Source organism: Phascolarctos cinereus, unplaced genomic scaffold (genome assembly GCF_003287225.1).
Source record: "Phascolarctos cinereus isolate Bilbo 61053 unplaced genomic scaffold, phaCin_HiC Scaffold_4;HRSCAF=312, whole genome shotgun sequence".
Classification (NCBI taxonomy): Eukaryota; Metazoa; Chordata; class Mammalia; order Diprotodontia; family Phascolarctidae; genus Phascolarctos; species Phascolarctos cinereus.
This window is the reverse complement of record NW_027555847.1, coordinates 677,073,945-677,096,830: the sequence shown is the minus strand read 5'-3', so window position 1 is coordinate 677,096,830 and position 22,886 is coordinate 677,073,945. Positions and strand designations below refer to the sequence as shown.

The 22,886-nt window shown below is 50.6% G+C and overlaps 1 protein-coding gene across 5 annotated transcripts in view; it reads right to left on the bottom strand.

The window, feature by feature from the left end:
• Positions 1-2,032: 2,032 nt before the first annotated feature.
• Positions 2,033-22,886, bottom strand: part of TCF3 (transcription factor 3) — a 102,226-nt gene continuing 81,372 nt past the window's right edge. For 3 of the 5 annotated variants that reach the window (XM_021009149.2, XM_021009150.2, XM_021009153.2), the window contains 8 exons: positions 22,214-22,292; positions 18,406-18,479; positions 17,635-17,817; positions 16,990-17,113; positions 15,717-15,864; positions 14,856-15,094; positions 8,714-8,860; positions 2,033-2,619 (listed from right to left, as the gene is read on the bottom strand). In XM_021009149.2, coding sequence (XP_020864808.1) covers positions 8,718-8,860; positions 14,856-15,094; positions 15,717-15,864; positions 16,990-17,113; positions 17,635-17,817; positions 18,406-18,479; positions 22,214-22,292 — 990 coding nt within the window. In that variant the 3' untranslated portion in view covers positions 2,033-2,619; positions 8,714-8,717. Of the gene's footprint in view, positions 2,620-8,713; positions 8,861-11,366; positions 11,594-14,855; positions 15,095-15,716; positions 15,865-16,989; positions 17,114-17,634; positions 17,818-18,405; positions 18,480-22,213; positions 22,293-22,886 lie in introns of all 5 variants that reach the window. The other 2 variants (XM_021009152.2, XM_021009151.2) reach the window with 2 other exon arrangements.

Here is a 22,886-nt window from a genome sequence, read left to right as displayed (position 1 = left end):
AACCCTGGGCCACGGGGCCATGCTCGCTAAGAGATCTGAGTGATTACTATCTGGATGAGGGTGGGTACATAGGGGGAGAGTAGGGAAGGTATTAATGCTAGAGCCACATCACAGACCAAGCGACTCCCCAGTGTAGTTCTCTCCCACTTGGCAGGAAGACATTCTCCTGGGGCATATTGCAGGGTGGGCTTGGTAGTTTCTGAATGGCCAGAGGCAGCAGCTCTTAGGCCAACACCAGAGAACAATACTGCTCATCTCTTGGTAGACTTCTTACAGAGCCTGAGCTGATTCAGAAAGCAAAGCCCTATTCTAGGAACTGGACCAGGCTGGGCTTCGGCACACCTGGGACTTGAGAACTTGGGGTTCCTGGTTTTTGTGTGTGTGTGGGAGTAAGGACCAGTTATTTCTATGCTCTTGGCTATCAGGGAATGAGGATCATGAGTATGTGTGGCAAAGGGTTTGGGGGTGGGGGGGAAGGCTGTGCTGGTTGGACATGTCCTTTGTCGTCCCTACTGGGTGTGTTCAGCAGAGGTGACCAAGAAGGGTCAGCCAGGGGAGATGCGGTGTGCATCATGCAGGTTAGCTCCATATAGGGTTACATGCCTTGGCTGGCAGTGCTAGGCAAGGGATCATTCTTTATCGGGGTGGGGGATATCTTCCAAGATTTTCTCCCCAACTCAGCTACAGGAAAAGAGCCAGGGGTCTCTAAGAACAAGAGATGTTTCAAGGGTCTTGATGACTGGTCCCTTCTTGGGAAAGCTGTAATAATGAATTGTTTGCCTGGCACCTATGTCCCTGGATTATGGAATCCAAGCTCCTTCTGATGGCTTTCTTGAAGAGAAAGGGGCAGCGGGGAGGCTATGCTACTATTCAAAGACTGGTGGTAGGAGAGAGAGGGCAGAGAAGGCGGCCGTCACTGACACAGAGATTCCCAACAGACCCTCCTTCACAGGATCAAGTCTGGAAGCAAACTTTCCAACATGAGTTGGGGTAAGTCCCACTGGGCGAGACAACGTGATGTGAAGCTTTCTAGCCAAGAATCGAGTCAGGCTCTCCCCTGAAGCCTGAATCTAGCAACCCTCTGGCAGAAACAAGGGAGCCAAGCTCGTCTAGTCCTCCTCCCCACTCAGCTGGTGACCCTCCTGCTTGATCTGGGTCCATGTCCCCAGCAAGGCTCCTTTCCATCCGAAGTCATGGTCTTCTCATAGTATATGGACAGGGTCCTAGACGCAGGATTTCACTGATTGAGGACACTCCCTCTGCCATTGGGGTACTGGCATCTTTTCAGCAACTTGTGGTCTTAGAACCCAACATAGAATTGGTTGAAACGGCCTCTAGATCGTGACTGGATCTATGATTTCACTGCTTTAGGGAAACCACTACACTGGGTCAGATATGTCTCTTCCTTTTCTGCATCTTGGTCAGAACTGCCTTGTGACTTGACCCAGGACACACAAGCCAGGATGGGGTAGAGGTGGGTAGATGGGAGAGAGGCAGCCAGGTATGGTGGATACAGGGAGGACTATGCCAGTTTACACTTTTTGGTGGGAAAGGGAGGAGGGAGAGAGAAAGAGCAGCAATGTTTGTGGTCCCCCCTCCCAGCCCCATCTAGTCCTGAAAAACTCCCTATACCAAGAAACCAGGGAATGGAGAGCCTTAAGAAGCTCAGCCTCTGGGAATCCAGAGGAGGGAGCAGGGAGAGAAAGCAAGCCCTCCCTCTGCCCACTTCCTCCCAATCCGAGGTGGCTCAGAGCAAGGTGTGTTTAGTCCATGAACTTGACATGGAAGATAGATGTAAGACATAGGGAACACAAGACTGGGACAGCTGGGGTGGGTGGGGAGGAGGGAGCAGAAAGGGGCCTTGGAACAGATTTAAAAATAACAACACAGGAAAAAGTCCCCTAAATAAAACCACTAAAAAAAAAATCAAGCCCAAACAGAAAAAAAACAAGATGAAACTAAGAAACAGCCACATGGCTCCATTCACACTGAGCGGCTTCCCGAGGAGTCAACCTTGCTTTTTAACCCAGTCTCTTTTTAATACAACTTTTAATAATCTGGTTGATCGTAGAGAGGCAACATTTAACTATAGAAACAGCAGCAGAAAAGCATGGGACACAAGACTTGTTTTTTTTTTATACAAAAAATTTGTTGCTTACAAAACATATGCAAAAGAAGCTTAAAAAAAATCCCAAAGGTATCGCTATTTTCTTCTACATAAAAAATCTCATAACTAATGTTCTTTTATTCTCCTTTTAAAAAAAACAAAACAGCAAACAGAAATAAGAGGCTTAGGCACAATTTGCTGCTGGCTGTTTGTGAACAAGCCAAGTTTAACACAGCATCTCCCCTTCTTAACTGAGTGATATGTATTGACTCTTCCATTCTTTATACTTAAGGCAATTTTTTTGACGAAGTGTTTATTTTCTCTCCTTCTTTCCTTCTTTTTCCCCCTTTCTTTAAAAAAAAAACCAAAAACCAAAAACCAAAACCAAAACATCGCTCCTTACGGCGTGTGCCAGGGTCTCCCATCTTGGGGGCAGGTGTCGGCGGGAGGAGGGCCAGGATTTTCCACTTTTGGAAGATGGGTGAGTCACAAGGCTTCCTGGGGTGGCGGACCTAAGAGAGAAAGAAAGGGCCAAAGAGCCCGGTGAGATGGGAAGGTGAGAAGGCATGTCATAATGGTCAAGTAACAGCGTTGGGAAGGTCTTTACAACATGGAATTTCCTCGCTGAGAAGGACCTTAGGGCATAGAATGTCAGAGCTGAAGGCTGATGGGCCATCCTGCTGTACTCAGCCCTGGTCAGACCACATTTGGAAAACAGTGCTCAGATCTGGAGACCATCATTTAGAAAGGGCAGTAATAAGCTGGAGGGAGGCTGGAGAAAGCTCATGGGATCATAGGATTCAGACTCTCAAGGGACCAGAGAAGCCAGCCAGTCCAAACCTCTGATTTTACAGATGTGGCAGAGGTAGTGAAAAGACCTGAATGCAGGCTGTATAAGAGCCAAATGAAGGAACTTGGAAGGAAGGGGGTGTTCATTCTCAAGAGGAGAAGACTCCAAGGAAACATGGTACCCATCTATTGGGAGAGGATGTCCTAAGGGGCAGAACCAGTAGCGAAGAGGCTGCTAAAAGGTGGATCCTAGGCTCTTCACGCATGGAATGGACCCCTTTGGGAGGTGGTGGGTTCCCCTTCCTCAGTGGTCTACAAGCCAAGGCTGGGTGACTGCTTGTCAGGTGACTCTCGTTGCCAAGAGGGTCTCTTGGTAAGGTATAGCTAGATACAGGATATAGATAGGGTCCTTCCAACCCTGTGGTTCTGCGATCCTCAAGAATGCAGAATGTCAGGGCTGGGAAGGACCCCAGAGGAAGTGAGGCAGTGTGGTGCTATGTTTGGAGTTGGAACACCTGGGTTCAAGTCTCAACCTGCAACCCTTACTAGCTCTGTGACTTTGGGCAAATTATTTAACCTCCTTGCATCTCAGTTTCCCCATCTATAAGACTGGTGGGGGTTGGGAAGAGGGTGCAGGACTAGATAACCTCTGGGAGCCCTTCTAGCTTTACAGCTAGGGCTCTAGGAGAAAGACACACAAGTGACCCCAGAGGTCCTTCATGTAGATGGGTGGGTACCAGACCCCACTGGAGAAACATAAGCAATTGGTATTTCTGGACCATGTTTTAGACATAACCACTTCCGTGCCACATCTCCATTTCCTTTCTGTATTCTGGCTCACCTACCTGAACCCTCTTGTCTCTAGCCTTTAGTGTGGGGCCTCTGGGGGTGGTCAGAGGGCGGAGCTAACCTCTCCTCCCAGAGAATGATTCAGGAGCACAGGATGATAGCTGCCCGAGGGGACAGGGACGGCAGGGATGGAGGTGGGTGTATTGGAACAGAGCTGGCTTTGCTTTGGCCCCAGACCAAGAGCTGGCTGTGTCATGGGCAATGAGTGTAAAGAAGGGCCCAACAGGTTTCCTTCCATTGCCCAACCTCTCCTGGGCTTGATTCTGACAACCATGAGGTCATGAATTCAGACCAGAGAGGGTAGTAGTGTGGGGGTGGGGGTTTGTGAATGTACACACCTAGGCGCACTCCTGTATGTGCAGATTTTCGACTCAATAAGAAAACTTTCCTAATGATTGGATGTAGAATGTAGAATGGGCTAGGCTGAGATAGACCTCTGGACATGGAGTCTGGCAACCTGAATTCAAATCTGACCTTGGACACTTTCTAGCTGTGCAAATCACTTGTCTGCCTCAATTTCCTCAATCATATAAAAAACTATAAAACCTGTAAAAATAAATAGAACCTTCGCCTTATGGATCCGTCGTGAGGATAAACTGAGATAATGTCTGTAAAGTGCTGTGCAGACTTTCAAGTGCTACATAAATAATAATAATTATCATTATTAGGAGGTGACCCATGCTCCCTCTGCAGGTTGGCCCAGATGTTCACTGAGGCTTCTGATTCTGTGATGAAGGGAATCCACCTTCTCTAGGCCCCCTGCCTCTGGCTCAGTGTCTTGCTGAAACCAAGATGGATGGTTGTTCATGGGATTGTAAGAGTTGGATCTGGAGAGACCTTTATAAATCATCCATATTTTACGGATAAGGAAACTCAATGGTCTGGGATGGTGGAGTATGTGGAGTGGCCTCCAAATCCCCCAGGCAGTTTGCTTCAACTCAAACCCCAGTACTTGGGTTCTGGATTTGGGCACCCTTCCTACCACACTGGACTGTCCTGCCCACTTTTACTGGGGGAGGAGGTGAAGCCAGAAGATCTGGATCCAGCCTGGAATGTCCTAACCAGGTAATTCTGAGAAAGTCATTTCTCTCTAAGCCTCAGTACCCCTTCTCTAAAATGAGGCCAGTATAGTGGTGCAGTGGAGATAGCGCCAGGCCTGGAGTTGGGAAGACCTGAGTTCAAATCCATCTTCAGACACTTACTGGTCATGTGACCCTGGGTGAGTCACTTCACCCTTTTTGCCTCAGTTTCCCCATCTGTAAAATGAGCTGGAGAAAGGAATGGCAAACCACTCCAGTATCTTTGCCAAGAAAACCCTATGTAGGGTCGAGAAGAGTCAGATACAACTGAAAACAACTAAACAACTATTCATTATTCTGTCTACCCCCACTGAGGCTATATTGGCTGAAAAATAACCATAAGCTAGATCGTGTGGACAGAAGAGAAGGAGCCCTGACTCTGAGTCCTGGCTCTAGTACTTAATAGGATAGGAAGCCATGTGGATTCTTTTATCTCCCCAAGCCTCATCTATAAAACGGAGGTTAGAAAATTTGCACCTCCTTCCTAGGAGAGCCACTGGGGGGGGGAGGGAAGGAATTTGTCAGCTGGAAAGCTTTCTAGTTAGGGCGTTATTGTCACTGTTGTCCAGGATCAGAGACAGCTCAGCCCAGTTCACTGGGTGGGTTCTAGTATTGAGGTCGGATCCAATTAACTCTTCCTATAAACAAAACTCATCTTCTTTTACTCCATCCGTAGGGGAGAAGAGGGATAGCCCTTTTAGGGAGGAGTCATTTTGGGGGTGGCAAGCAAATGGCTGTAAATTCTGAGGAGAAAACTGGGGGGCTCTGAAGGAGGGGGAGGCCATCAAGTATCTGCCATCTCATCCAGCAGCTGACCAAACAAACAAGTCGTGCCATCCCTCCGGGAGGAAGAGACACACCCCAGCTAGAGCTGGAGGCTGTTGCTCTAAGGGGCTGGGTGCCGCTCTACATACCACAAGGATGTGTAAGGTCCAGGTGCTTTCTGGGGCCATGTTTTTAAATGATGGTGTGTTATCTCTTACCACATACAGACTACTCTCAGTTATCTGCAGGGGGGAGGTAGATACAGATAACCCTGAATACTCAAAGATCTAAACTAATGGTTTGGATAAGGCAACCTAAGCTCACAGAATGCCAGTTCTGGAAGGGCTATTAAAGGTTATTTAATCCAACCCTTTCATTTTACTGATGGGGAAACTGAGGCTAAGAAAGGGTAAGTGGCTTGTTTGTGGCATTAAGCGACTGAGCCAATATGGCGCTCCTTCCAGCACCGTGCCTGGAACACAGCAGGCACTTAATAAATGCAGTCTGTCGATTACATTCCACCTCAGTATCAGGAATTACTGAACACAGCTTAGCCTTTACCAGACGGCACAGAAATCACATCAATAATAACAGGAAGTGTTTATATAGCGCTTTAGAAGTATTACCTCATTTGATCCTCACAATACCCCTGGAAGCAGGTGCTACTATTGTCCCTGTTTTGCAGATAAGGCAACTGAGGCAGACAAAAGCTAAGTGACTTGTTCAGGGCCACTCAGCGAGGTAAGAGTCTGAGGCCAGATTTGAACTTGGGTCTTCCTGACTCCAGGCCCAGCGCTCTATCCACTGTGCCTCCTCATTCTCAACACCAGTTACCAGGCAAGGTTAGAATATTGTGAGGCCTGTGGGGCCAAACTACTCTTTGTTTTGAGTTATCATATGTGCTTTTCAAATCCTGACCTTTATGGGCAGCATGATCTGGGGCAAGTCCCTTAGCTTCAGTTATGATATTATAATTATATAATATTATTATGTATAAAATATAATATTACATATTATGGTTACATTTTATATATGTTACATATATCACGATAAACCTGCACGGTTATTGTGAAGATCAAATCAGATGATATTTGTAAAGAGTTTTTCAAACTTTAAAGCATTAATAACTAGTACTACTATTACTAAATATCACATATTCTTCTGCCTCCTACCTCAGACTATGATCAGTTTAACAACTTCTAGCATAGTTCCCCCATATCTCCTTTCTCAATTGACTGTGGGTTTGGCAACAAGATAGCCCAGCTGGTTATATCTTTATGTAAAGTAACAGTAAATATTTCCCTGAATGAAGATCTGGTTTTCTCTTATGAGTGTCTGCACTTTGGTGCACGGCCTTACGCCCACTATCTTGGCTGCCCACAGGGATTTCTGGTGGGTCACCAGATATGAGAAGTCACCAGCTGAGTGAAACATTAGTTATAGCTATAATCAGGGAAATCTATATAACAAGGACAAGGTTTGGGGGGTTTTTAGGAAGCCCTCCATGCTGACTTCAAAGTCTTCATATGAACAGATCTGTGGTTTGCTTGACTCAACTTGACCCCAAGAGCTTTGCTATCCACACATCTCATTTTTCTTAGAATCTGACAGAGACATCATCCTTTTCCTGATCTGACAAATTGTATTTGAAAATGTACAGGGCGCTTTACTTGTGTTATTTCATCTTAGCCTCACAAGCAGCCTGGGAAGTAGGCATGACAAGGATTCTTACTGTCAGCACCAAAACTGGCACCGGAACCTGGCCTTTCCTGACTTTAAGGTGGCTACCTGCTCACATGCCCTATGCAATGGGGCTGTCCTGCTCCTGCTGAGAGCAGGACCAGGATGCTCCGAGATGGGGCTGGATGGCTGAGGGAGGCTGCCTGGGATTGGACTCACAAAGGGGTCCAAGCAAAACCACAGAATCCAAGTTGGAAGAGACCCCAGAGTTGCCCTGGTCCAATCTGCCACCCAACAGGGCTCTCCTGCATCCTCACCCTTTCTGCTCCTGGACCAACAGTCATCCAGTCCCTGCTTGAAGACCCCCAATAAGGGCCAGGGGATCCACCGCTTCCTGAGGTGGCCTATTCTAGTCCTGGATGACTTGAATTGTTAAGAAATTTTCCCCAATGTCAAGCCTAAACTTTGCCTTTAAAAAACACCCCCTCATTGCTCCTGGTTCTAATCCTTCTTAATCCTGATGCCCTTCAGATACTGGAGAGACGGTCGTCACGTGCCCTGAATGCTCTCTTCTCTATTTTAAACACTCTCACTTCCTTCTGATGATCCCCATGTGACCTATACTCAAGGTCTTTCACCACGCTAGTCACCCTCTTATGGACACTTCAGCCATTAATGTCCTAAAATGTAGCAAACATGGTATTATAGATGTGGTCAGTGGGCCCAGTATCTCTCTCTCTTTTCGCTTTTTTGGTGAGGCAATCAGAGTTAAGTGACTTGCCCAGGGTCACATGGCTAGTAAGTATAAAGGGTCTGAGGCTGGATTTGAACTCAGGCCCTCCTGACTTCAAGGCTGGAGCTCTATCCACTGCCCCACCGAACTGCCCCTAGGGTCCAGTATCTTTCAATGCAGCCCGAGATGGTCTGAGCTTTTGGGGCTTACGCCCACATCCACATCCACTCACACATTTGGGCATGTACACACATACATATATGCCACTCACACACACACACACACACACACACACACACACACTACATATGTGACATAGGCATGTGCACACACAACAATGAATCCCATGATTGCAGCCCACTCAAACTCATCTACAGCCCACCGTATCACCCCCTTCTGGTCCTTAAGAAGTTGATTTTTTGCACCCAAGTGTGAAACTTTCCGTTCGTCCCAACCAAATCCCAGCTCAGTAGATTTTGGTTCAGTGTTGCAGCCTTTCTGGGAGCCTGACCACGGCACCTAGTGTGGTCGCTCTGAGTCATCTCACTTGGTGGCTATCCAAATAAGCGGAGGCACTAAATGATGACTAACTCTATCAAGAGGACAAGCTGCATGGCTAAGTGGAGAACTTCTCCAAATAGTATTTGGAAGCTCAAGGCATGAGTCTTGGAGGTAGGGCAGGCGCTTCAGGAGACAGGGCAGATGCTGTACCTTTTTACATGTGTCCAACAGGGTTGTGACCGTCTCCTAGCCCCGGATGACCGGCTGAAAGCGTCATCTGAGGATCACCGACCACTCCGGACACTTTCTCTTCTTCCCGACGCTTCAAGCAGGCAGCTTTGGGGTTCAGATTGCGCTCTGTTGAGACAAGGGGCAAAAACACAGACCCAATGGGGAGACGCCTGAGGAAGAAGCAGGGAGTTAAGAGCTGGGCCTTCTGGCCAAGACTAACAAGTGGATGGGAAAGAGAACAGGACAGAGTGAGCTAGAGACAAGGCAGGGTTGGGGGCTCTGCCTCCACATGAGAAGGAGGGAAGGTAGGCAGCAAGGAAGGAAAGAAGAAAGGAAAGGGTCTGAAAGAAGTTCTTCTTGGGGCTATTCTCTCTGGGGGAGGCACTCCCTCCCTCCCATCTAAAACACCTGTCCTTCCCCTACCAAGGCCTACCTCACTCTGCCCCAGGGAGAGTTAACCTTGGGGGGAAGAAAGAGACAGAAGTGATTATTGGTACTGCATTCTATGCCAAAGGGTCATCATCTAAAGCTGGGCCCTCAGAGATCACTGAGGCTAATCGTCTAATTTTAGACACGGTCATGGGGGCCCTAAATCATACAGGGAGCGAAGGGCAGAAACCCAGGTCCTATAATTCCAAAACCAACGTTCTCTCCACTGTATCATGCACCACGGCCTAGCCAACAAGCATGTAAGTGCCTACTGTGTGCCAGGCACCGTGCTATACCCTGGTGAAGTCACAAAGTCTGAGGAGAATGCTACAGGTCCCCCCCTTCCCCCATCAGTCCACTGTCCAGTCTGAGGCAGGTAAATGTTCTGGTGTCTACGGCTCCACTCACACCCCACCAGGAGTAGGTTTTTCACATTTGGGAAGGCCAGTGACAAGCTGGAATGCATCCAGGGGAGGGAGCATGGATGGTGAAAGAAACAGAACCCAGGCTATAGGTGAAGAAAGTGAGGTTGATTAGTCTGGAGAAGACAAGACTTAGGAAGAATGTTCAAATTCACTTCAGCTCAGCCTCCAATACTCTGTGTTAACTCAGCCCTGACCTCAGGGAGCTTACATTTCTACTGGGCAGAGGGAATACATACATGGATAAGGAATGGTGGAGAGATGAAGGGGCAGACACCAAAGTACTTCTGGACTATTTGGGTAGGAGAAGGGAGAGCGAAGGGAAAGGCAGAGAGCAGGCACGAAGAGCTGAGGGAATCAGAAGAGGTTTCACAGAACAGGGAGCTCCAGGAAGAGACGGGAAGTGAAGGAAGACAAAGATTCTGGCAGACAAAGACCAGCTACATGGATGGATGGATGGATGGATGGATGGATGGATGGATGGATGGATGGATGGCCTGCAAGAAAGCATGAAGCGGAGTCAGGTAGGAGGCACAGTGGATAGAGTGCTGGCCCTGAAATCAGGAGGACCTGAGTTCAAATCCGGCCTCTGACACTTGACACTTACTGGCTGTGTGACCCTGTGCAAGTCACTTAACCCCACCGACTAGCCAAGAAAAAAAAAACAAAGAAAAGAAAATGTGGAAGGGTGAGGGCTGAGGGGCTTCAGGGCTCGTTGAGGCCAAGACAGGGAGACATAGAGCGAGGAGGGTATTAACCCAGTTTGTCTAGAATACAGAGTAGTTCATGAAGTGAATTATTTGACATAAAGCTAGAAATGTAGTTTCGAAGATTGTGGAAGCCTTACACTTTTATTTGACCCCCACAGGAAGTTCCTGAAGCTTTGTGAGCAGGAGGGGAACACTTAGACCCATGCCTTAGAAAGACATTGCTGAGCTTTTGCACCTGGGCGGCCAGGCTCTGGCCTCCTTACTTCTCCTGGAATCACACCCTCCATCTCCTGACTCTGGACATCTTCAGCTCATGCCTGGAACTTTCTCTCTCTTACCTTTCCTCAAACCCCAGCTAAAGTCTCACCTTCTGCAAGAATCCCCCTTCCTGTCACTGCTTCCCTCTGCTGATCCGTACATTGTCTCTCCCATTAAGACGGTGAGCTCCCGGAGAACAGAGACCGTCTTTCTGTAGTTGTAGCTCTGACATTTGGCACAGTGCCTGGCACATGGGAGTTATTTAATAAATGCCTGCTGACTGAAGAAGGGACGGTGACACAGTCAACATTAACAGGAGGGTTCTGCAGGGAAGGACAGGAGTTTGGGGTGAGGTAGGGGGCAAGGAAAACAGAAAGAGTTCTATACTTTGACATACTGAATCTGGGATCCCACTGGCACAGCCAGATGAAGATGTCTGAGCTTGGGCTGGAGTTCAGAAGAAAGAACAGGGAAAGCGGGGCTCACCAGAGAGATCTGAGCCCCCAAAGAAGGGTGATAACTGAGGTAGGGGACCAAATGAGATCATGAGGGTGAGAGAGAAGAGGAAGAAGGCTCAAGATGGAGCCTCAGGGGGATGCCCGTGCTCAGCAGGCTAGAAACGGACGACAAACCAGCGGCCGCATGGGAACAATGCATGCGCGCGCACACACACACACACACACAGATGTAGACACCTCTTTGTGTGCACGAGACAAGCACACCCCCCCCCCCAACACACAGCGACAGATGCACACAGACAGGCAGGTGAGCGACTCTGGGCAGGGAGGGCTCCTGGCGGCGAGGGGACCGTACCTCGCACTTGCTGCTCGAGGCCCAGAATGACCTGCACGGCTTGTTGGAGGATGATCAGTTTGGTCTGTGCTTTGTCCGATTTTAAGTGCATCTGACACATGCGGCCCAGCTCTTTGAAAGCCTCGTTTATGTCCCGCACGCGCACTCTCTCCCTGGCGTTATTGGCCATCCTCCTCTCCCGGTCCCTCAGATCCTTCTCTTCCAGTGACAGGGCCTCGTCAGTACTGCTGGGTTCACAGCACCAGAGGCATTAGTCAGGGAGGGCAGGCTCTCTGAGGGGCTGGCTGATGGGGCAGGGTGGGCATGGGGAGGGAGATGGGGCCCAGAAGGTTGCCACCTGGCCCGGTCGGCACCCCTGCCTCGGGGCCAGCTAAGACCTTTGGCAAGGACCCGGCTGGACTGGGCGTGAAAGCTGGGAGACTAGAATCGGGCCCGTAAAGTAGACTCCAGCCTGCAGTTTCAAGGAACGGGGTGTTGGTGTATGTGCGTGCCCACAGACGTGTATATGGCCGCATGTGCATGGTTGGAAGGTGCTTGTCCCCATCTGTGAGTGCTTCTGTATGTGTGAATAAATGAAGATTTAAACCAGGGTTGGAGCCCATGGCAAGGTTAAGGGAGGCAAGAGGCAGGGAGGCTGGCCTTGACCAAGACGTGACCCATCTGCATGAAGGTGGCCAACTCTGAGCCTCTTCCTTCTCAGCTCAAGGCTAACTGAACACAACTGTCTGGCAGAGGCCCACCCTTGGGGCTGCCACCTTCTGAGGGAGACTTAGCTAGGGGATCAAGTGGTGGTGGGTGTGCAGCCTCCTAATCTGATTACTAATTTCCCTTTTCCCTGGATAACTTTTTCCTCCCAGAGCAAAATTCTTGCTAGGATTCACAACTCAGCATGGGCTACGGATCACTTTTCTACCAAATGGAGTACATTTGGTACCTTTGGTGGCTTCATGCCTGGGATGGCCCAGCCTTCACAACCTGAAGGTGTGCTGTATATAGGGGGGCTCTCTGCCTGGCAAGAAGAGTAGGTGGTCTCAACTGGTCTGTCAAGGTCAGGGCTTCCTCCCTGACTGCTCTGTAGATCTTACAAGCACTAGTGAAAAGGGTACCCTTGTCATTACTATTAACATGAATCACTATAATAATTATTGCAAAGTTTGGAGGATTCAAGCAACGGATCACAGGATCGGGAATGCAGAACTGGACATCAGAAATGATGGAGTCAGCCAGCCACGGAGCCCAAAAATCACAAACCACAGATCCCATGGAACGAGGCCTGTAACCTGTAAAGGATGCCTTCCAAGATCAACTGGACAGCTCCAGACCAGTGCCTGCATACAGGAGGCTGGCTGATGGCCATCTACCTGTTCTTATCTGCAAACTGTCATCCAGGGACACTAACCCCAGGATCCAGCATGAAGGAACTTGGGGCCTTCTGAGTCAACCTCCAAGTCTGAGGACCGTCTAAGCCTGTTATTGCCTTGGGCCAGCTGGCTCTAGCTTCTGGTAGATAACATGCCTGCCTCTAGCTGCTAAGATGGGGGAAGGGGGTGGCATCCCACCCACATCCCAGCCAGCACCCTGAGCTCAAACCCTTCCACATGCCATCTTGGGAAGTAGGCATAAAATAGGACAACAGCAGAAGACCAAAGTGATCATGGCCAACGGTGATTTGTTTCATCTGGATTGGTTATCTTTCCCCCTTCTCCCACCATCCCTTGTTTTGGAAGAGAATTTAGGTTTGGATGCCTGGCCCTCAACTTCGATCCTGCCCCGGCCCGGGCTCCGTCTCCATCAGCAAGTACCAGGTAGGGAGTGGGCCACCGGGGGGTCGGCTGGGGACTGTCTGTGGGAGATTGGAAAGAAATCAACGGGGGGAAAAGGAAAAAGAGTGGGAGAGAGAGAGAAGAAAAGATGAGAGAGAGAAGGTGAATGAGCAGGGTGGGGAAGGGGGCAGGGATTATCAAACACACATTGCAACAAGACGCAAAATATTACAAAACAAGAGAGGCACAGGTAAAGTCCAAATGCCATGATGGGACAGCGGAGGGCAGGCAGAGGGAGGGAGGCTGGCTCAGGCCCCAGGCCTGACATTCCAATCCGAGCAAAAGTGCTGCAGGGAAGAAAGAGTTAATGCGGCAGGAGGGATTTTTTTTTTGGGGGGGAAGCGGGGGGGGGGGGGGATGGGCAGAACCCAAAAGGAGAGGAAGGGGTTAATGATGAAACGCATAGGTTCCAGACTTGAAAGGCAGGGGAAGATAGAGACAGAGAGGTAATTGCTCCAAGAGGTGGCCTGGGGGGAGTAGAAAGAACTCTAGGTCTAGAGTCAAGAGCCCTGGGTTCAAATCCTAGTTCTAACTGCTTATTGAGTGAGCCTGGTCAAGCAGTTTCACCTCTCTGTGCCTCAGTTTCCTCCATCGGTAAAATGGAGATAATGATGCTTGGGAGAGGCAGGAGCACATAGCAGGGAAAAGCCCTCGATTTGGAGTTACAGGACAGAGAGTCTGAATCCTAGCTCTGCATCTTACTAGCTGTGTGACTCTGAATGGGTCCCTTCCCAGCTTTGCACCTCAGTTTTCCCCATCTGTAAAATGGGAGGGGGGGGAAATTTAGATGAGATGACCTCTAAGTTTTCTATTATGATCTCTGCTGGAGGCCAAGAGAGGTCAGGAAGGTGGGTTTTAAAACCCAGAGGATGCACATTTTCTGAGTGAACTGAATGATAACTCAGGGGAGAAGAATGGCATCTCTACGACCAGGAACAAGATTTGGATGGGCTCCCATGACACACTGGCCAGCAGCAGCCAAACTGGACTCAGGAAAGAGGCCATCCAGGAAACGACACCTTGTGTTCTGGGCGTGAGTCCTATCCAGAGCCTGCTATGGTGCATGCATGCGGGTGCGTGTGCGTGTGCGTGTAATGTTGCACAGTCTCCACCATCTGACCACCCTCCCCAACAGAAGGAAGCAGAATATCCTTCAGGCCAATCCCAGGGCTTCAGCAGGGCCCTCCACCCCTGCCCTACCTCCAGCTACCAAAAGCTGGAAAGCCTAAAGCACCCAGGGCTACAGTCTAAGACCCAAAACATGTGAGGTATGGTTTTAAATTCAGACTGACCCCCCTGGCTACCCCAGCCCCTTCCGGCAGATACGTGTGTATGGCGGGGGGGGCCCAGCTCAAACACTCAGCTGAGGTTTCTCATGACGTCAAGGCCCTTATTCTAGGCATTCTATAGAGGGTCTGGTGGGTTACGTGTACATGACTCAGTGAGGGAAGACAGGGAGAGAAGCAGGAGTGGGAGGGGGAGGGAGTGCATCAGGGAAGGAGAGACGGTAAGCAATGAAGGGGCTGGGAGGCCCCCGGGGCAGGCCCAGGAGCTGCAAGGCAGCCAGACAGCCAGACTAACGGCCAGACAGACAGACAGACAGACAGCCCACGCCGGCCGGCTCCGTCCCAACGCTGGCCCCCAGCACCGCGGGCCTCTCACTGACCTCGCACTTGCTGTTCCAGGTTCAAAATAACCGACACGGCCTGGTGGAGAATTAGAAGTTTGGTCTGCGGTTTTTCACTGTTAAGGTGGAGTTGGCACATGCGCCCGAGCTCTTTAAAGGCCTCGTTGATGTCGCGGACACGGAGGCGCTCACGGGCGTTATTGGCCACCCGCCTCTCCTTCTCTCTCTCCGCTTTCTGCTCTGGGGGGAGAAGGTCGTCCTCCTCATCCTCATCTTGACTAGGGGGTTCCGAAATAAGAGAACGAGACAGGGAACATTCTCCGTGGGTGCCCTCTGGGCTTGGGGCAGGGGACCCCAGGCATCCTGTCCTGGCACCCAGCTTGCTGGGACTCTGAACCCCAGCCCTGTTGTCCTCCCCACCTTCTGAGTGCCTCCTGCCATCTTGCCATGGGAGAGTGTGTGTGTGTGTGTGTGTGTGTGTGTATGTGTATGTGTAGCAGTTATCAGGAGTGTATGTGTGCATGCATGAGGGTGAAGGCAGGGTTACCAGTACAGGTAACCAGGGACACCCACCTAACCTATGGAGGAATGTGTGCACGTGTCAGGGCACTGGACAGGCAGCTATTGATGTGTGGGTAGGGAAGTAGGGCACAGGGCCCTATGTTGCCTCCTCTACCCAGGGCTTGGGGTAGGGGAGAGGAGCCTTGGGGCCTAAGGGAGCCAAGACACAGGGTAGGATGAAGTTAAAAACAGGATCCCTTTTACATACGGCCCTTGGCCTGTGGCTGAGCCAAGGTTAGGCCGCCACCCTCCCCTGTGGGCCATGAAATGTGATTAGGAAGCAGGAGGGGAGAAGGGGCAGGGAAGTCCCGCAGAGAGGGATCAGCTCCCAGGGGGCACCTTGTTCTAGTCCGGGAGGGTTTCATCTCCTTCTTCTCCTCCTCCGAGTTGTCTGCCACCGATGTGTTCTCCTCATCTTCCTTCTCTTCCCTCTTGATCTCACTAGTTCCCGAAGAAGCGCCAGCTCTCCCCAGCCCCGACGTCAAGCCTGCAGCGCGGGGCAGAGATCCGGTGAGAGACAGAAGACCAAGCTGCTTCCATGTCCTACCCGCCCGAGACAACAGCACAGAAAAGAGAGGGCGCCCTGGACTTGGAGGCAGGAGAACTGGCCGATGGGCACACGTCAATCAACAAACATTAAGTACCTACCATGTGCCAGGCACCGTACAAAAAAAGGCAATAGGTGGTCCCTGTCCTCAAGGACTTTACAATCTAACAGGGAAGACAACCAGCGAAGAAATACATACCCAGCAAGCTCTACACAGGAGATAATTGACAGAGGGAAGGCAGAAGAATTAAGAGGGCTTGGGACTTAAAGGAAGCTAGGGAGGCCAGGAGGTGGAGATGAGAAGGGAATGCATTCCAGGCACGGGGGAAGCCAGAGAAAATGCCTCCACACATAGAAGGTCTTGTTTGTGGGACAGCCAGGAGCCCAGTGTCCCAAACTCCACAGTGGCTGCTCTCAACGTCCTCTCTCACTCCTCCCTCAGCCAAGAACCTCACCTCACACCTTACAGAGAAAACCCTCACCACCCACTGAAGCCATCCTCCTTTTCTCTGCCAAATTCCATCAAACAGCTATGTTCAAAATGCCTCCACCTCCTCTGCTCTCTCTTTCAAACCCTTCGAAATTGGCTGCTGGCTTCACTATCTGACTGAAGTCACTCTCTCCCAAGCTGCCAATGATTTCTGAATCACCTACAGTGCCTCTTCTGAAACGCCATTCCCCATCTCTTTATCTTCCTGCTGGCTGACCTCTATACCCAGAATGCCCCCTTCCTCACTGCCATCTCTTGGAATTCCTGGTTTTCTTCAAGAATCATTTCAAGGTCCACCCATGTTCTGCATGAATGCCTTCCTGAACCCCCCACCTCCCAATTCCCTCCCAAACTCCCTGGCATTCATCTAAGTACATATTCATGTATTGTCTTATACGTCCATATTCTGCTTCCCCCCTTCCCCCCAATTCAAGTGGAAGCTCGTTGAAGGCAACCTGGTGGCACTAGCATCTCCAGCTAATTTTCTGGCTTGAGAGACAGAAGGCCTTTTGCCTCTCAAGGCCTTTTCCTCCCCTATCCTTCCACTCCCCTTTCTAGCACCCGTGTGGCCTTACCGCTATAAGCATCCTGCTGTCGAGTGAGGTCAGGGAGTGAGCCAGGCTGGGAGGGGAGTGACACGTGGTTGTGAAGGAGACCGGAGTTGCTGGGGAGGCCATCCTCAGTGTGACTGCCCCCTACCTACAGGACAATCAGAGGAATGGGCCCAAGAACGTGGTCCCTGCTGCACCTTCCCCCCCCCCCCACCTATGATCAAACACTTTGGCTACAGGTTGAGGACCAGGCAAAACCCCTCCCCAACCCATTCCAAATGGAGCAGGGGATGAGGGCTCAGGACACTGATGCTCTGGGCTAAAGCCCACTGCAGGGGTGGGGAAGGCCTGGGCCTGTGTCTTTGTCCTCCACTCTTCCTAATCCGGGAAGAGGGTTAAAAGCTACAGCAAGGCACAGGGGATTAGATGAGAAGGTTGGAGTTTGACTCCCAGCAGGCACTGTGCTTCATCCCTTCTCTAATAAGGCCTCTCACCGTTGCTTATTCTATCAAATGAGGGGGCAAGTCAGACTTGTATTGTGGGTTCCTTTCTAAGGGTGGAGTAAGATGGAAGCCCTAGAGGTAATCTCCCTGGGAGCCCAGATCCAGGGCACGTCCCCAGCCAGCTCTGGGGTGGGCACCCACCCTGCCTCATTTGGCCCCTGCTCACCAAGCTTGAGTGCCGCCCCACCAAGGGCATGACAGAGGTGGAGAAGGCCTGGCTGAGGGTGCCCACGGCACCACTGTGCCCTGGTGTGCCCCCAAGAATGCCATGCATGTCTCCTGTCTGCCCCACGGCATGACTCCTCAGCACATGGATAGCTTCGTCTAAATGATCTTCCATCTTGTTTTGCTGTTGGGGGTGAAGAGGTAGTGAGAAGAGGAAGGAAAGAGGAGGCGGAATTAGGGTTTTCCCTGCTGCCTCCTCCTCATTCCCCGCTGTCCTGCTGAAGCCAGAGAGGGTGTTGGGCTGACTGTCCAGTGTGGCTTATTTCCCCTCCCAGCTCATGTTTTGTGGCTCTGCGAAAGGGAACCCTACAGTCCTTGGTGGGGGGGGGGGAGGCCTTTCCCTAGGCTGTAGAATAGCAACCCATCCTTGCCTCTGAGAAGCCAAGAGAATGAAGGAGAAAGGCCGTTCTAAGGTCCTGGTATTCAAGAGGTAGTCCCTCTGTCTGTCTCACAGTCTTCCTATTAATGTCGGTACAAATACACGTACCCCCACCTACCCAGGTACCCCTACACACACAGGCACGGGTATGGGGGAGGGTATTTGGGCCACAGGGTCTCTTTCTTTGGACACTGAAGGACACTCTCCTATTTGGAGGAGAGGCAAGAGGGAGCCTAGGACAGCCCCTCTGAATCCTCCATGGGTCTCCCCTGTCAGGTGGGCAGACATGTTTGCTCAGGAGGTGGGAGAGGAGGAAGACGCAGGGACACTCACTAAATTGTGAAGAGTTCCTTCGTAGCTGGGAGATAAGGCACCGGGTGCTCCTGGTCGGGGCCACTGGGATGTGCCTGAAACACAAGATGTGTGTTCAAATCCAGACTCTATTGCTGCTAAGCTGTGAGACCCTGGACAAGTCACTTCCAGTCTCTGGGCCTCAGTTTGCTCATCTGTACAATAAGAGGGTTTGATTAGATGAGTTTTACAGTTCTTGGCACACTATAAACACTTAATAAATGCTTTTATGTTTATTTTTTTATCTACTCATCCCAAGTTTCCTTCTGGCTTTGACCAACAATGTTCTAAAGCCTGACAGTCTATGATCCAGAGACCCAGCATTTTACAACAGGAAGGACCTGATTTGAGGTCTAAGGATTCTGGGTTCAAAGCCCAGCTCCAATACTTACTAACTGGGTAACAATGTAGCAAATCACTGCCTCCCTCACCAAGCCTGTTTTCTCTTCTGTGAGATAGGGATATCAGCAGCTGTACTACCTAGCCCCAGAACTGTTTTGAAGAAAGTGCCCGGTGTTGTAAAACCTGATGCAATATAGAATTTCTGATCATTTATCATTATGACCTTGAGACACCTGCAGTGCTGACTCACACCACAGGGGGGCACCATCCACCCACCCAACAAAATTCAGCGTTGACCAAAAAATTTAGCGTAGCCCAGTTTGTGCTAACAGCATGTGGGAAGGCCTTTGGGGCCTTGTATCTCTCTCCTAAACTCTTCCCCATCTAGGTGTCCCCCAGTTCACCTGGGCAAAAACAACGCCTCCACTAATAAGATTAGGATGGACAACAGGAAAAATCTGAAGGGGACAGAGAGGGCAGTGAGGGGCATATGTGCCAAAGCCGAAACAGCATAGAGATCTGGAGTCAGGCAACCTGGGATGAGTCTGACTTTGCTCCTTACTATGTGACTCTTTGGCAAAGCACTTAAACCTCTCCGGGACTCAGTTTACCCACTTGTAAAATGAGGGAGCTGGTCTTGCTCCAAATTCTATGATTCAATGCTAACACTTGGGGACACCAGGAGAGGAAGAAGCATCACTGTGCCTTCTACCTCATCTCCCTTCAGCCCCCAACCACAGAGCCATTACAGGAGGCTGTGTGCAGGGAGCCATTTGGGGCGGGGGGTGGGGTGGGGGGGTGGCTGGGAGAGGAGGGCAGTCAGGGAGCAGAGCCTGGCTCCTAGAGGGTCAGAGAAATCAATTCCTCTGCTAGCTTACTCTAAGGAGACTCAGGAAAGTAGTGGCCCCAGGATGAGAGCGGGGTCCCTCACCCAGCAACCCCCATCAGCCAGCAGTTTAGCCTGGAGGGACAATTTGCTTGGATATCCAACAGCCTTCCTTATCCTGTCTAGCGGTTCTTGGGGCTACAGGGGAGAGAGCTTCTGGGCTGATTTAGCGAAGTGAGAGTCACTAAGGCTTGTAGTGCAAGCAGGAGGTGGCCCTGAAGGCACTGAGATGGCTGGTGGCAACCCCACCTACTGGGGGCCCAGAAGTATTTTTAACCTAACTGCCAGCCCTTCCAGAAACCCAGAGATTTCACTTCCCTCTCCCTCCAGCTGATCCTGGAGGGGGAGGGTGATATGAACAAACCAGGGGACTGAGTATACACCTACAAGCTCCTACAAAGATATCTGTATGTGTGCAGGGAGGGGGAGGGGGAAGAGGGAGGTAGGAAGGGAAAGGGAGGGGAGAGAATAGAGGGACAGGGAAGAGGAAAAGGGATGGGGGGGGAGAGAAGAGAAGGGAGTGGGGAGGAAGAGGAAAAGAGGGAGAGAAGGAAGGAGAGGGATGGGGGGAGAAAAATAATTCAGGACAAGAGGAGAGGGGGCAGGGAGGAAAGAAGAGGGAGAGGGATGGAGAAGGAAGAGGATGGAGAGGGAAAGGAAGGGAGGAAGAGGGGAGAGGGAAAGTGTTCCACTGCTGAAAGCTAGCAACATGACCATTTATGAACATATGTGTCCATTCGTGTAGCTGGCATGGCAGGGAAGGACCGTGTAAACAGAGCACATATATGTTACAGCATAGTAGGTACACACATGGGGACCAGGATGAGTGGCGACGTAAAGCGGAAAGCCGCTAGGCCTGGAATCGAGGCACAATCGATTCCCCGTTCTGCCATTTACTCGCTGTGTTCACCTGGACACGTCACAACCTCGTTTGGGCTCACTTTCCTGACCTGCACGGCCCTCTCCTTGTCTCGTTCCCCAGGGATCAGTGACATTCCAGGGAAGTGTGTTTGCAGCAGGGGAGGCAGGTTTGGGTGTATGGGGGAGTGGCATCTGCTTCAGCGCTGAGGGGTTCACGTGAGGGTGGGAGCCTATGTATCCGTGAGTCAGAGAGCATGGCTGTGAGCACAGACAGGGATGTGTGTATGGGAGGGATGAATGAATTTTGCAAGCCCTCGTGAAATCCTTCCTATATACCAGACGTTGTGTTAAGCACTGGGGACACAAATAAAGGTGGACAGGCCCTGATCACAGGATGCTCACTCTCTAAAAGGAAATGCTTCATCCAGAGGAACGAGAGGTCACTTTGGTGCGAAGAGTCAGGGAGATGGTGAGGGCCAGGGGTAACAGCAATGTTATTTTGACTTGTTTCCAAAGTAAGAAATAAAAAGAATGAGTGAGCATGGCGGAAGAAGAGAAGGAAATCGGCTGACTAGCTATGATGGGCTCTCACAGACCCTCACCAACAGCCCTCAGCTGCTTCTGGATTGGCTGGCTGGTAGTACTGTGGCTGCTGATAAGAAAACCCACACACCTTATCTTATTGAGGTGGGATGAACATGGGGACTCTCCTGGGCTTGGGGAACTGTGTACCCTACAAAGGTGGGATGTGCAGGGCACAAAGCCATCACCCCAGGATGTTTCCGAATGAGCCCTGCCACGCCTGAGGCCCCAGGAGCCTTCCTAGGGCAAAACCCTAGAAGCTGACCCATGCCCTGCTTGTCAGGCAGCACAGTGGACTTCAACACCTCCATCCCCTACCCCTCAGCTATTCTTGGCTTTGTAGTGGGGCCATGTCCCTTGGCTGAGACGTCATCTCAGCTCTGAAGTCTAGCACCAGGGTTTGGAGAGGTGGCCAGAGGTACTGGTTATGGCTGTGGAAATTCACAGCTCATCCTTCCAAGCTTGCTTGCCTGGTGCTTGGGGGTAGAGGAGGGGTGATGGTTGCTCTGCCATGGCCAACTCCACAGCATTTGTTAAGTACCTCCTATGTACCTGTGCTAGGCACTGGGGATGCAAAGAGAGGTTGGACTGGTGTAGTGGAAATAGCCCTTGCTGAGTCAGAAGACCTAGTCTGAACCCAAGTGCAGACGTTATCATCCAGGCAATGGCAGGTGAGAACAGGACCTCAACATGTTAGAGGCGCCTTGAAAATGTGCTTGGAATTTAAGGTGAATTTCCCATACAACCACCTCTCCAGTGAGCAGCTAGGCAGTGCAGTGGATAGAGCAAGCACCAGGCCTGGAGTCAGAAAGACTCATCTTTGGGAATTTAAATCTGGCCTCAGACAGCTGTGTGACCTTGGGCAAGTCACTTAAACCTGTTGGCCTCAGTTTCTCCATGAGCTGGAGAAGGAAATAGCAATCCACTCCAGTATATTTGCCAAGAAAACCCCAAGTGGGGTCACAAATATGACTGAAATGAAATGACATGAAATAGATATGGCTGAAAAAAAAACCCTATCCAGTAGGCCAGATATGTGAATGGGGTGACCAAGAAGGGCAGATTCTGTTGGGTCCCAATACCTCCTGTCCCTCCCCCCCATTCCTCTCGATCACATACCTGCAAGTCCCTGAGGGGAACCCACCGGGGTCGAGGGGTTAGAAGGAAAGTTATTGCTTGAGTGGTCTGGGGAATAGATCTAGAGAGGAGAGAGAGAGAAAGAGACACATTGTTCAGGTGGCACTCCCTGAACTGGTGAGACATCTCTATGTCAGCTGGGGGCTGTTACTTCTCCCTATGTTGGATCACAAAACAAAAGAAACCAGGTAGCTTCTCATTGATGGCTGGGCTAAAGCAGTAGAGATGGCCTTTGAAATATCATCATTATCGGGGCAGCTAAGAGGTGCAGTGGATACAGCACCGGCCCTGGAGTGAGGAGGACCCGAGTGCAAATCCAGATCAGATGCTTACTAGTTCTGTGACCCTGGGCAAGTCACTTAACCCTGACTACCTCCAAAAAAAATAAAATAGAATGAAGAAGTATCACCATGGCTACAGATTTCTTTTTTGTAGTTACTGACAGGAGGAGCAGGAAGATTTGGAGGCAGAGGGACTTGGGTCTGAACTCGGGTTTTCCCAGTGTGACAGAATACTCATTTACCTGGGTTCAAACTAGATTCCTGGTGTTCGCTAGCTGTGGGACCATGAGTCTCCTAATAGTGAGAATGTAGCCTCTACTTGACACAAAAGTCCCTTCAAGGGCTGCTTTGGATAGCATAGAGGGACAAAGGAA